At 36.8% G+C, this 15,571-nt stretch overlaps 1 protein-coding gene across 1 annotated transcript in view; it reads left to right on the plus strand.

The window, feature by feature from the left end:
* DNER (delta/notch like EGF repeat containing) overlaps positions 1–15,571 on the plus strand; it is a 119,845-nt gene that overhangs the window by 93,544 nt on the left and 10,730 nt on the right. The window contains exons 9-11 of the mRNA XM_051781940.1: positions 9,494–9,616; positions 12,764–12,877; positions 13,933–14,064. Coding sequence (XP_051637900.1) covers positions 9,494–9,616; positions 12,764–12,877; positions 13,933–14,064 — 369 coding nt within the window. The remainder of the gene's footprint in view (positions 1–9,493; positions 9,617–12,763; positions 12,878–13,932; positions 14,065–15,571) is intronic.

Below are 15,571 nucleotides of genomic sequence, written 5' to 3' on the forward strand. Positions count from 1 at the left end.
TATGGCTTGGTTAATCACTACAGCTGTATTACAAAACCACAGTCTGCAGGATAAATCTTTTTAAGGTGAGGTATCTGTGCCACTGGAATTACAAAATCTGGTGCAGAGAATGGAAAATATGACACTGATCATCGGGGAAGGAGTAGAAAAAAACAAGGTGGCTGAACAAAGGTAGAGAAGGAAAAAAAATTGGTTACTCTGAAGGGTTTAGTCTTGCCATCCATATTTCCATAAATTGTCTCTCTTCAGAAGTTCCAGTGGTGCTGCTGAGGTGGGTACAGCAAGATGGCTCAGCTGGGAATTGTTTGACAACTCAGCTTGGCAGTGAATGGTGTCTGGGGATCATTTTGCACAGCTCTAGAGTTTTTTTAATTCACTGTGCCAATGTAACAGAGCATTAGGGTTCCCATAGCTCCTTTATACATTTTAGAAATGATATTTAATAGCTGAAGTAGCAGTTAGAAATAATGATATCCTGTGCTACACATCCACCTCCGCTTAAGGACTTGCAGAGCGAAACCCAATAATCTTTGTTATAATTTGAATAATTTTGGCATATTTTTTTTAAGGCTGTTCCTATAAAGCTATACACTTGAAAACTGAAGAAATTAAGGGGAAAACAAATTTTCAGTGTATAAATGATTAACAAAGGAGGGATAGTTAGTAGGTCTATATATACATAACACTGTGACACACAACGTTGTTCTGCAAAGTTCCTTTCAGAGAAATACCTTCTCTCTGCTTCTCTTCCATGTCATATGGGAAACCAGTCACAATTCTCCATCTCTGCCTTCTCAGTTACAGGATGTGCAGGTATCCTGCCAATCTCATATTTGTGTACATTTGTGAATATGGGGATTTTATAATGAAATCTACTAATGCAGCATTTTTAGAAGGTGTCAGAATTTAACTTCTGTTAAGAGCCATTCAAGGAGCCATCAAAAGTTTTTTTGGAGGTACTCACGACTGAGAGGAAGCTAGTGGAAATTTGTAGTTGGATTTGACAGATTTATAGTGAAATTACATACTTTATAAAGGAGAAAAATATGAAAGTGAAATGCAGACCAAACCACAGTAGTGTTATCTTATAATTAATTTGTTGACAGCACTTGTGAATTTATACATACAAGATTATAGGAATCTCATGTAAAAGTTTTAATCATTGAAACATATTAATGTATTTAACCAGGACATCAACAAGGAAAAAAGCAGTCTCTATTTTATGAACAGCATTTTTTTCAGGAAGCATCCTCAATTCTTCTGCTTGCATGCTTGCAACTTTTCAGAAACCAGAGGGTAGGTAGATTTTTGTGGCAAGATAGGTCCAGGTGTTTAAGTGACCTCAAATGTTTTCAACTCAAATATTTCTGTGAATGGTGTGGGCAGTTTCCATCTCAAAAGAAGAATGGCATTATGTAGTGCATAAGTGTATTTCCTAACACGTGGTTTGTTTTATGTATTTTGTGAACTGAAGATGATAAATCTTTCATTACAAATATTCAGTCTTCCTTTTTTAAATGTTTAATTCCTTCGCTGTTTGTTTGCATAATACAGGTATCCTTAGAGAAAAGGACAAGTTATTGAGATGAAGGGCAATAAACCTAATCATATTTAAATAGAGCCAGCATATCCTGTCTTATCAAAAGTATAAACTGGAATTCATACCATATAACTGGTTCCATATGTGACAAAGTATGTCTGAATGTATTTGAATGTATTTGAAATTGCCAAGTGCTCTTTTCCTACATTCCTTTTTAGGAATGAGTATTTAATAGTTTAATATTTACTCCTTCATTTTGTATATTATTCTCCTCAATCAGCCCCCCTGAAGGACTACACAGCATAGGGAATGAACAGGGAAAAAACCTTGAAGTTAGGAAAAAAAAATTCCAGAAATACAGGAAAAAAGTGCTCAGTGGGTAGGACTGTGAGAGTTATTTGGTAGCATCAGTCTATTCCTTGTTTGGCTGGTGAGTATTTTGTTAACTTGTTTGGATTCATAACAGAAAACTACTGTTTTCTAGCTATGGAATGTTACAAGCCATTGGGGTGTGGCCAAGAAACATCCCAACAGATGCTGGAAAAACAAACAAGTTGAGAAGCTGCCTAATTTTGGACAACAAGGAAAGCGATCAAAATGTATCAATATATCTTGATCTTTAAACAGTTTTTAATACGTGGCTGAAACCACAGATGACTGTAAAAACCAGACTGATGATGAACATTTTTAAGATTCCTGGTTCTGTTTATGGTCTAGGAAGTTCTGAAAAGAATTGTCAGGATTCAAATGCTTTAAATTGTAAAAATCAAAACACAGGAAGAGATGCTCTACCTGTATAAGTGATGGGAAGATAAGTAAACAGAAACCTGAATTTCTGAAATAGTGTAAAAAAAAATAAATTTTCTTTTAAATGTCCTCAAAAGGGAGCCAATTTCTGTAGCACTGGGAGCTGTCCAGCACAAATGCCCCTTCCCCAGTCATCCATGGTAGGAAAAACTAGACATTTCTCTTTCTAAGTAAACTGGGAAGCTTTAATGTTCTTTAGCACATTCTTTGCTTGTGGTTCAAACAATGAAAAGCTAATTAAATATTCTTGGACAAATAAAAACTTTTTTTCTTAACTTTTTCACCTAAACCTTATTAGAAGTTGATGGTTAGGTTTGTTCAAATTAATTCTGTGTGTCTCAGGACTTAGAAATAGTCCTAGACCTCCTATGTTATGGGAACTTATTTAAATAATATTTGTGCATTTAAAAGTTAGCCAGATGAGAAGCCATAGAGGTTGCATTCAGCTCTTTTTAGTTGAACTCTTTTGTGCTGCTCCATGTTTGAAGTTTAAAAAAAAGATTTCTTCTTTTCCAAACATTTTATGGGCTGCTGTAAACTTCACTTTCAAAACTAGCATCACTTACTTCATGTAGAGGTGGAAACCTAAAGACCAAATTATGTGAGCTTGTCATTAATCTATCAGTTTAAAAACTTGGGTATCTTATTTCAGGAGATCATTAAAAAACTGCACATAAGAGGTAGCAAGATAGGAATGCACAGGATCATTTGTTTCCTTCTTTTATGCCTTTTCATTGTTATGAACATACTGTTACAGACTTTTTTTAAGTCATAGCAGTAGAATTTGAACCAATTATCTTCAGGGATTTTCCCCATGAGTTAAAGGGATAGTAGATAATTGGGAGTCTATTCTGTGTAGATCATCATTTAGGAGTCACACTTTCCTGGTAGTTTGCATAATATTGTGTGTAAGGCAGATAAGAGCAATTAAATTTCAGGATTCCTAGGCTGCAATTACTAAAAAAAAAAACCCTTAAAATAATGACTACAGATCATGGCCTACCACATTTTTGTTATCTCTATTGCAAAACAGTTCACTAGAGTGGATGAGTTAAGTCTCTGCTATATTAAGAAGCTGGATTCTATCTACAATTTTGCCTGAAAAGACTTTGACAGTTTCTGTCACATTACTTGTAAAGCAGATGAATGAAATTTGTGTGCAGTTTAATAGCATTATCAAGGGTTAATAATAAAAATATTGCCACATATCAGCAGGAAAGAAATGGTGTCTGCCTCCTGACCATGAGAGAGCCAGAAAAGCTTGCAGGCTCTCAGCATTGGTGTGCCAGCTCCTAGACCACTGGCTTCTTTGAACAGGAGTGTTTCAGACATGTCCCTTAATTCCTATACATTATATTTTTAATATATATATATATATATATATAAATAAAAGTTTATTAACTGACATTTTTAGAACTCTCTTCTATGTTGGTTATCTGGTACATCTGAAACCTATGGCTCTAAAAACTTTAGAACCTACCACTTATATTTTTGTGTTCAGCTCTAGGGTGTCGTGTTCTTTTTCTTTCTTTTTCCCCTTGTTCTTTTTTTTTTTTTAGGTCTTTTACAGAGGATGTAATTTCCTGTTAGAGAAGCAAAGTGCTGCAAAGTTTTGCTTATGTGTGTGACCTGAATGCAATCCTTCCTTTATGCACTGTTTCTACTAGCAGGCACAGTGTCAGTTGGATTTTCATCTGTATTACTTCTGCCTCAAAAATTAAAAAAGAGAGGACTTTTAAACAGTTCCGATTATCCCAAGGTCTTTGCAAGTCTCCTTGCTTGGTAGGCAGTTTGGTTTCCATGTTTTTTGGGCCAGGGTACAGATCTGAAGAATGATAAATGATAGTAGGTTTATTTGCATAGTTGCACAATTTGTGGAACATACACAATCAAGAATTTACTACTAATTATTTTTTGTGTGTTGGCTTTCATTGAGGGCATCATTATAAATAATCTCCATCATCTACTAGCTTGTACAGGACAGTTAATTTGTATAACTTAACTTGGAGAGCAATCTAGTACTTTTTAATGTCCCTATTTCCTGAATGGGAGAAAGAAGTGTAAGTTATTTCAAAGTTGAACATACTATTTCTTCAAATGTCTGCTGAGGGGCTCTGTGGAATTCCCAAGCCTATTCAATTGTATCTACTTTGTGTTGTGTGTATGATTTTTCAATTGCACATGAAACCTTACCTTTAAATCTTCAATTATATGCTTCCACACCCCAGTTATAAATATTCATCATCTGACCCTTGACAAAAAAATACTCAGTGTTTGGACATTAGATTCATAGTTTGTGTCATGTGTTTTCATGCTTACCTCATGTTAAAGAACTAATTTGGATAAAAATTCTTGTCCTCATTAGTTGGATTTCTCATCTAGTACCAGTTTTGTGAGACCAGTGAGACCCCATTGTATCTGTTCGTAGAACATTTGTTTAGTCCCTGGATCTCAAAGCAGTTTCTTCCCCTCTTAAACCTTTTATCTTAAACCTTTTAATTCTTTATACTCAATTAATTTAATACAGCTGCTGTGATAAATTTAAAATGCAAATATTTAATATAGTATTTTTCACTTTGACTGGTCCAAGGTGGAGAAATCTATCTAGAAGTTGCATAACTTAATACTGGAGCAAAGTTTTGCATTTGGGTTTCTTAAAGACATAGGGGTATAGATTTTGATACTGCAAAGCACATGTACAGACATTAAATACCTGCCCTCTACTTTATATATATATGTATATATATACTGGCATATAAACATTTGAAAAAAGAAAAGAGGAGTTTCAGAAAAAATTCTACAAGGTGTGAAGAATGATGGCAACTTCAGAAGTAGTACCATAGAGGATGTTTCCCTTGATTTTCTGCTCATGCAACTTAATAGGTGGTTCTGGGAGCATTGGTTTGTCTTAGTGCCTTTGCAGAGGCCAGTGCAACATTTGTCTGCAGCAATAGCAATTTTTTTTTCTCTATCTTTTCCCTTCCCACATTTTGGAACTGGGGCAGGGTATGCAAGCTCCAGCAGAAGTGACTTTAGGTTAATTCCAGTTCCTGACTGTCTTCCCAACTGAGCCCTTTGTTGCTTCTGTTTCCTCATCTTTTTTCCACTTCTACGTTAAGACAGCCTTCCATGCAATCTGGCCATGGCTGGTGAGCATACCTTCCTACCTTCCTGCCATCTGGAGCAGTCTTCTCTCTTTCTCTTATTTAATTGTTACATAAGCTCAAAATTACACTGAACACATTTATTTCTTGACTATATAGCATGCTTCTTGACTATATAACCCTCTGTTAGTGAACAGCCATATATGTGGACTGATGCTGTTCCCTGCAAAATAGAGCTCTCTCACATTGTACCCCATTAGGCCTTCCCATAAAGATGGGATTTTACGTTCTGCTTCCTTGATTTGGTGAAGTGTTAGGTGTGGGAATCACTGTTGAGGAGGTAGTGTCTAAAAAGGCTCAAAGGCTTTCAGCTTTGTTCTTTATTGATTTATAAAAGCAGAGTAAGCCTCTCTTTTTTTAACCTGGAAGTGCAGATATTCTCAAGAGGTTCCTCTGCTGTATCTTTTGCTGTCAACTGCTCTCAAAGCTTTTGACAAAGCCCATGGCTTCTCCTCATCATCCTGCATGACACAGATTGCATGCTTCCTTTCCCATTTTCTCCTGCAGTTTTTAACAACCATGTGCAAAGACAGTGCAGTTCAGCATGTAGGGCTCTGAAGGCCATGCCAGACAGCATCAGGAAAATAACCCAGCCTCTTCAAGGCAGCCTCTCTGTTGCTTAAGAAAGAGGAAGAAGAACTTGGGAATCGAGAGGAGGATGGCAACAGATCTGTTTCTGCCTTTGTAAAGACCAGTAGCAGAGGGACCGTCACATAGAGGGAAAAGAGGTAATGTAGGGACATCTTTATTTTAGGTTTTTTTCTAGGTTCCCTGTCCATTCCCCAGCCTCTGAAGAGAGCAAATCAGAGTGGGACCTTCATTGCTGAGTTCTGCTTGAGTTCATGAAGAGGATGTTATTGAAGGCTTTTCTAGTTTCAAGTGACCTGGAAAAAAGAAGTTGCCCTTTTTGAAGCTGCCTTGCCTAACGTATTTTTTTTCCCAGTTCAGGACACAGTAACTGGAGAAGTGTTGTTAATGCAGGAATTGTTTCTTTCTTTCTGAATATGTCCACAGAAATGTTACACACCACAGAAGAGCTGTGTTTGGCATTGGCTGTGAATATAAAAGCAGCAGAATTGTAATGTTTTTAGAAAGAAAGGAAGCAACTCCACTAGAATTCTTTATTCTGAAGTTATTTAAGAAAAATTCCCCTGTTTCAATCTAAATTCTTTGAAGAAAAGAAATTTCTTATGTAGTCTTTTTGAAGATATATATATCTGAATTCAGTATACTACATGATTTATATATCAGTATAATTTAAAAGCAGTAATACAACGAGAGATGCTCATTAAGAGTGATACGGTGCCTCTTAGCTCCATGAGGAGAAGCAAACCTCTCCCTCGGGTGCCTGGTCCCACAGCAGAACTTTCTCCATCACAGCAGTTGCAGCAGAAGGAAGCTGCTGGCCCCAGGGTGAGGACGATGAGGGTGGAATGGTGTGTGGGCGAGACCTGCCCTCTCGTGGAGAGAGAAAACATCTTTCCCTCGCTGTGTGCAGTGTCTGGCAGTGTGGGCTGCCTGCAGCCTGAGGAGGTGATACCATAATTCGTATTGATTTTGGAAACCAGGCAAGTATTCAGTCACAAATTCCCTTCGTTCCCTTTGAAAGGTGAGAAGTGGAAAACGTTTTTTCTGAAAATGTCGAATTACGTCGGTGTTGAACACTGGGAATTCCCATCTGTTTTTCTTTTAAGTTTGCTGATTTTGGTGGTTTGTATGTTGACTACAGATCTTACCACATAAGGATATTTCCTAGAACCATGAGCTAGATAAACTTCATCGTAGGCTAGTAAGAAACCCCATAATGTTTAGCATAATTAATTCTGTATTGCCTGGCTAACAGCTTTGGAAAAAGTGGTTCTGAAATGTTTCTTAATAAGCTACTAATCCAATTAACTATTTCATATGAAAGAACAATTTTGTGCAGAATCAAATGGATGATACTGTATATAAAATCTTGAGTAGTACTAACGTATCTTCCTAAAATTTTGTTTTGAATTATCCATAATAGGGAGGGAGAGAGGAAATGCAAGTACTTCCTGGAGGTGGCATTTGTCCTATTTTGTGTGATTTTCTGAGAATTTTGGGGAAAATGTAGACCAGGAGAGCAAATATAGATTGTCACTTACTAAAATGAGAATTTGCCCCTTTCCTTGGTTCCTCATGAAAGATTCCCTCCTTTCATATCTTTGAATTTTGCTACTAACTAGAGATTTTCTGAAGAACTAAAATCACACTGAAGAATCTTACACTCACTTTATATTTTAGGCCTTTTCCCTGGCATCTTTATTCATACCCTCTGTATTTATTCATTGTATGTTCATCTCTTGCTTTTACAGCTATATGTAATGAGCAAATCAAGATTTTTAAAAGCATATGAGCACTGTTCCAGTGCAGAGTATTGTATCATAGACTATAAGTACATATTCTTGGTATTATTATGTGATCATTAAGGTTGAGGGGAATATCATCTCTGATGAGTTAAGAAGGTTAGATATTTAACTGATTTAAACCAAATGAATCTGTGGTAGGTGTGGGAAGAGTGTTCTTATGCACTGTTAACATACCATGACATATCTTCTCTGTATAACTGTTCTTTGTGAAATGGCTTTTAATATGAAGACATATTTGAAACTACCTTTTGATATGTGTAATACAGACCTTTAATAGAATGAAATTTCTAGAACATTGAGAAAAGCTGACAGATAGAGGCCAGCCATCATTTAAAACAAATAAAAAAATTCCCAGTCTATATTGTTTTCAGTATCAGGTAAATATTATAAAATAATAGCCCAAGAGGAAAAAGGGTGTGCAGTAACCACCACATACAAAGGGTTTGACATTACTCTGTGGACAACAGTATTGGCTACAGTTTCAATCCTCACCTTTTCAATGGATGGTTTTTTTATTAGTTTATTAAATGCCTATAAATTTAGACATTATTTCCGCTATTGGAAAGCCCCTTACCTTAAAAAAGAAAAAAAATAAAAAAAAGAAGGAAAAAAGAAAGAAAGAAAAGTAACAAGAAATAAGAGAGGAAACTTTTCCTTACAAAAATAAAACCTGGATCTATGGAAGAAGAATTAAAAAAGCTTCTTGATATCAAAAATAGTAGTTTTCAAAATGACCTTCAAAATGAAAAAAATTATTCTTCATATTTAATACCAAGAAAAAAATACTATCAGGCAAACATATTTTAGCATTACAGTTAGTTTATTTCCTCTGTTACACTGCACTAATTAATGCTGTTACTTAATATGAGTAGGTACTACTTTGACCTGATGCACTATGTCTGGAAAGTAATTTCAACTTCTGTTGAAACTAATGATTGTATGGCACACTAAGTAATGAAAAAAATACTGTTTCAAGTGGATTAACTCCTTTTTCTTACCTCATGATACAAATGACTCAGTGGCTGTTAACAGGTGTCTCTTCTCTGCCTCTGCTTTCTGTGTCTGCCTAATCAGGCTGTAATACCTGCCTATGGCTTGGGAACACTGTAAAAATGGAAATACCTTAATGCTTCTATGGTGTTTTGACATTGTAGAGCTTTGAAGTTAAAACATATTATCATTCTAACAACTGTTATACAATTATATCACCTCTTTGATGAAAAGTGGCTGTGATGCAGGGATCCAAGGGAGCTGGTTGATACGTCAGTATTCCTGTATTCCTTTTTACAATCAGAGTGAGGGTATTCATGTTGCTGCTACTGGCTTCTGCCACCAGCTTCCATCCTTGCAGCCTCACTGTGGTTTGTCACAGAGGCTGGGGTTTCTCTCAGAACATTGTGCTTCCAATGTTTTTTTGGTAATTTTCGCCCAGGGAGCAGATTCCTTTAAAATCAGCATCTTAACATATATCTGTCTGTGCAGTATATTTAAATTAGCAAGCATCTGCCCGGAGTCTGTAGTTGCCTAATCGTAAATTTTTACTGGGAAGCGTTTCATGGCTTGTTTTATTTCCTCTTCATGGGATTTAGGTTACCATGGCCTTTACTGTGAAGAGGAATATAATGAATGCCTTTCTGCACCTTGCCAGAACGGAGCCACCTGCAGAGACCTCGCCAACCACTACGAGTGCGTGTGCCTTGCTGAGTATGAAGGTAGGATGGGTTTGCCTCTTGCCTTTTCAACTGTTCTCTGTATTTTTTTTTATGGTAAGTTCTGTTACAAACAGGTATATACGATATCCTTCACTGGGCAGAAATAAATCCTTCATGTAAAATTAATGGAAACAAATGACAGTATAGACCCTGATCCCATAGTCTTTATTCAAATGAATAGTTTAGATTTATCTCATCTGTGATAATGCATGTCCTTGTCTGGGACAAATGGCTTCTCTCTGCTCTTAATAGGTGTAGCTTTTTTCTGCTGTTTTTAAGATATGTTAGAAAGTGATGAATTTTTAAAAGAAAACATAACTGTCAAATAGACTTTTTCATCAGTTATTTTTAGGGGCTTTCACATGGGGAGCTTTCCAAATTATTTTTTAATTAATTTTCTCCAGTTAACTGAGCTAAAAACAAAATAATAATAAAAGATTAGTATTTAAAATAGATTAGCACAAAGAAGTAGAAATGAAAGTTTTGTCTTGATTGTTCATTTAAAAGACTGTAAAGCCCAGAGAGAGAAGTAGGTCTGTGATTGGTTTCCCATGTTAACTGCAGCTACTCTTAGATATGTTCAAATGGAATTGGTCTTTGGCATTTCCTAAGTAATTTCTAAAATAGATGAGAAGAGTATATGTTTGGCTCTACAAAATCTTCCATCTCACAGTATATTTCAGCAGTAAACAGATTAACACATATCAGTGGTCTGTGACATCCCTCTGTGGAGGGCTGAAATGATACTTTTTTGGTGTATTCTGTTTTGAATCATGCTGTGAGAACATTTTAATGTAATTTTATATGATATTAGTATTTAAAAATACATATATTTTACAGAGAATGACTATAAGGAACATTGCTCTAGCATTTTCTCATTAAGCGTATCCATCCTTAGCTGTGTGGATAAGTAATGCTCACTTAACAGCTGCTTGAGGCTAAATATGTATTTCATGCTGGTGATTGCACTGCTCTTTGACAATAGATGCAGAATTCATCATTTTAGAGGCTTAGTGAGGAAATGACCATCAGCTTTTCATGACAGTTTAAACAGCATTTAACCACAATGTTATGACTTCATCTTCTGTTCTCATCCAACCTGTCCATGCAGCTGAAATCACTCTGTGCACAGCACATTATGCTTTAAATGAGAGGAGGGAGCCTGGTCCTGTGAGCACTTTTTGCTGATTACTGAGCTTTCATCATTCCAGTGCTTCAGGTGTTCAGTGACACTGATGAACAGAGCTGAGGTCCCCAGCTCAGGATGCTCTGTGGGTCATCAGAGGCCTCCATTTTAGCAGCACCAACCCAGACATCCCCACCTGCAGTGCCCCCTTCTGCCTCCATCCCCCCTGGCTGGCAGATAGACAAGAGCTGCCATGCAGGTCTGAAGTTTGTGCCAGCAGGTACCTGTGGGCTGCTGGCTCTGCTGGCTCCTTCCTGCAGCTGCAGGATGCTCAACTGGAGTTGCTCTGCCTTTTTGCTACTAACACTGCAAATATTAACAAAATTATTTCAGCAGGTCTGTAGTGAGCAAGTATGTGTGTGTATATATATATATATTTAAAATAAATTGCTTTTATGTATGTTTTTCATTTTCACGATTAACTTGAGGTGATTGGTTTCATGGTTTTATTTGTTTTATGTAACTCACATAAGCTCTCATTGCTGTACATAATTGCAATCTTGAACACTAGAGAACTAATTTAATTCCTTTCAGTCATTCACTCAGGCTCTCCAAATTCAAAGTTGCAAACTTCTTGTGCAACACTTTTGGTATTCATGAAAGAGATTGGGAAGGAGTAAGACAGGATCAGCTGCACATCCACTTTTCATATGTATCTGTCTAACCCCTTCTAGCCCTCCATCATTGTAGGGTCTGTAATCTCCACAAGCGACATAATCATTCACTATCTCATCATTAGAAACATTCTCCTGATGCCAAAGCAGTTTTTATACAAAGTAAACAATATGAGTTTATGCTTCTATTGACCATCATAGAATCAAAAAATCATAGAAGGTTTTGGGTTGTGCATCTTTACAGTTTGCAGGACATTAAGGATTTAGAAACATGAATCACCTTATAAAGTGAAAAATGTGTGTGTAATTTTTAAGCATTTCCACACAGAAGCATTCAAAACCCAGCCCTGCTCTCCAGTTTGTTGAAATTCTTTTAAGAAGTATAAGAATGGGAAAACTTGGGGATAACTTAGGATTTTAGCTAAGTAGTCACTTTGTGGTCACTTTGGATTCATTCCCAAGCAAAGAATGGCAATAGGAGTTATATTTAGACTTAAAACCTAAATTAATGGATAAATTTAAGCAGATACTTAAAGTAAAAGTTAATTTCACAGTAGTAGCTACATTATAAATGAAGTCTCACTAATCATTCATTTTTCACATGTATGTGTTTCAGTGCCATCTATGCACAGATTAGATCATTCATGTATTGATTTTTCTAGTTTTATCTGAACAGTAGATCCCAAGAAATTGATGCATGTAGCAGTGGCAGTAGAGTCCCTCTGCCCATCCCCAGGTGGGAATCTGCTGAGTTTTATGTTCTGTATGCCAGATGTAGCTTGCACTGTCTTCTGCAAGGCAAAGCTGCTGAATTCACATAGCCTACACTGAGTATGAAAGAATGAAGAAAGTGGCATGCACTTTTAACTATCCATTTGAATTATGCACTTTTAACTATCCATTTGAATAAATTAATTTCTTTTTATTACCTTAGTTATATTCCTCATTTTCCTGCAAGAGTTAATGAGTCATCAGAATGCTGGTGTGTTTTATTACATAAGTTATTACATAAAATTCTTACTCAAGACAATTATTATTTACATTTTATTGAAGAATATTAGGTAATTAGGTGATCAGATTATGCTTTATTATATCATTGGTTTTTCATAGATAGCCAGTAGTTCTTAGCAGAAATTGCCCTACCTCTCCTGGCCCAAAGCCTCTGTGTGGGAAGAGCAAAGAGGAGGCATGTGTGTAAAAGGTTTAGCCAGCATAAAATACATGATTTTAGTCTTATGACATAGGACAGGTTTGGAGACTGCACATTCATCCAGGTGAAATCAAGTTATTGCATGTACTGATTTCATGCTGTCATGGTAATGGCAATTACTGATTTGTCCTTTTCAGGAAGGCACTGTGAATTATACAAAGACCCTTGTATTAACATCAACTGCCAGAATGGTGGCACTTGTGACAGCGAAGGTCTAAATGCTACCTGTGTTTGTGCACCTGGATATGCAGGCAAGTGATTTGTATGTTACACAGAACATCAGGCTGTCAGTGTTCACCATGTCCAAAAGAAGACAAATACCAAGTCAGACTGGGTCTCTTCAAGAAACACATTAATTTAGACTTCCCTGAATTGTAGTCAGTCTAGCGAGAATGGAAAATTCTTGGTATTACTTACAACTGCTTTGAACTTTGTAGCAAATAAAGCCTGTTACTAAAGAGACTTTACTAAGCTGACAGCTATTTAATGTGCCTTATGACCTTACTACTTGACACTAGATTGCATTTTAAAAATATCATTTTGAAGACTTCCAGGTAAGCCAATATACTAATTGGACACTGTTGAAACTGAAAAATATTTTAAAATTGACCTTAGTTACTTTGTGCTCAAGAAACAACTTATTCCATTACTGTAATATGCAATTGCTAAAAGCCCTAAAGTGCTTTTTATGAATCAATTTACACTTTCAGAGTCCTGGTAAGAAGCCCATTTAATCCTTTGGCCTTGTATTTAGACTGACATGACTGATGTAATCCAAATATCTGCTGCTAAAATAATTTACAACCTGATGCTCTGTCAGTCATGTAAGGTAATATCTAATGTGATAGTAATAGATAAACCCATTCATAACTCTTTTATAGATCAAATTGTGCTTTTTATCTGTGCTAATTAAAGGGCATTCTTTGGAAAAGAATTAGCTTCCTATTGTACAATGTTTCTCTGTGTCTCCGAGGCACTGATTATCTGTATTATTGTGTAGCATGTCAGAATATACGTGTTCAACTGTTATATTATATTTTCTTGGGATGGCAAATATATTTAGAGAAATGAGATACAGAGTCTGGGTGAGGTTAGTCAAATGCCTTAGTCCTCAGACTTTGTTTTCACCTGACAGAATGAAGATACTTCCTTCTTGGAACACTTTTGATGTTCTGAGAATAAGGCTGCTACTGCACTATAAGGTGTTTTGCAGCAAGAGAGAAATTACATGGCTGACAATGTACTTGCTGTGTCGGGTACCAGCCATACAGAACTGTGGCTTTTGTTGTTTTTTTCCCCTCTGAAGGTGAAGAATGTGAGATCGATGTAAACGACTGTGACAGCAGCCCCTGTCACCACGGGGGAACGTGCATGGATCAGCCTGGTGGCTACACCTGCCACTGTCCTCACGGATGGGTCGGGGCAAACTGCGAAATACGTAAGTTTTGTAGTTCTCTGAAGATGTCTAAAAATGATATGTTATGTTAAAGAGACTTATACTTGTCTCTTTCTATCGGCACACATACTCCGAATCATGTGTAAATGATCAAAATCATGTTAAATTCATTTTATTTTAGGCCATAACATTTCAGAAGGGGCTATGAAAGTTAAAAAGTTCTGTTTCTGGGCATCCTATTTTGAGATGTGCTGGACTAGATTGTCAGAGATGCTGGCTCACAGCTGGGCACTAAGCAGTTTGTCTTTTAACTGAGCTTGTGCTTCAGAGCTTACTTTGGGTAAAATGTACTTCCACAGCCCTATAAGCATGGCCCTAACATATTTGTTTTGACTTGTAAGCACCTGTAGTTTTAGTGGTGTTTCAGCAAAACAACTTTGAACTTGCTTACCTAAGGAAACTAGTTCTGTGTAATTGTGCTGTGACTTGTCTGTGGATGCACTTACCAATTCTTTCAGGAATAACTTTTCCATCCATAGGCCGATTTCCAGCAAATTTGTTAGAAAGAAGCATTTAGTAAGCCTTAGAGAGGTTCCACTGGTGGGCCTAGGGAAGGAACAGCTTCAGTGTGATCTTGCTGCTTAGTTTAGAGAGAAGCTTCACTGTAAGTGCACCATTATGGAGCAGTGGAGAATCCATGAGAGGCAGAAAGAATGAAGCCCAAGAGTTAAAATGGAAATTAAGCTTCATTAGTTGTGCTGCTCACAGAGCTGCTTCGTATTTCCCTGATGTCTTGTTCCTGGGATAGAGATGTTGTCTTTACTAGGGAATTCAGCTGTGTATTTAACTTGCTTGAATGCTTCAGGCACTGTGGTCATAGATCCCTTTGAGTCATTATACAGATATACAAGTTTGTTAGCACAGTTAATGGTGCAGGAATAGGTGATAGATTAATAAAATAAACACAAAGGCTGGAATAAAAAATGTTTTCTATATCATTTACATGAGGAGCGTATGAAGCTTTTATTTTTTACTTTCTTTTACTTAAACATATCGACTGCTTTTAAAAATTGATTCAGTTCTTGATGTTAGTCCTTACTTCAAGCCAGTAAATTCAGTTCCAGTGCTTTCTGTTGTAAGCAAAGACTGCAGAAGACCATTCCTAGCTAGCCCAGAGGTGGTGACAGCACTGCCTTTTGTTGTCTCTGTGAATGGCACCCACACTTCCCTGTGTGTATGGAGCCAGTGGGGTATGGGGAGCACAGCCAGGTGTAAATATGGACACACAGCCTCTCTAACCAATGCAGTGGCTTACACGCAAAGCTGTGGAAGCTTTCCTAAAGAACTTGGATTTTAACAGCTATATAAAGGATTATGCAAACAGAGAGGGATTGAGTTTTGAAGAAATCACTTTGCAGAAAGAATTTAAAAGAATCTTGATCTGCAGATTTTTTTTCCTGCAGATCTATGTAGCCATGGCAAGATCTTTGTACTCACTATCTTTCCCTGAGCTATGAATTGGTGGGAACCCAACTGTAATCATGTATAG

Source organism: Manacus candei, unplaced genomic scaffold (assembly GCF_025592945.1).
Source record: "Manacus candei isolate 608988 ecotype Guabito, Panama unplaced genomic scaffold, ASM2559294v1 h1tg000015l, whole genome shotgun sequence".
NCBI lineage: Eukaryota > Metazoa > Chordata > Aves > Passeriformes > Pipridae > Manacus > Manacus candei.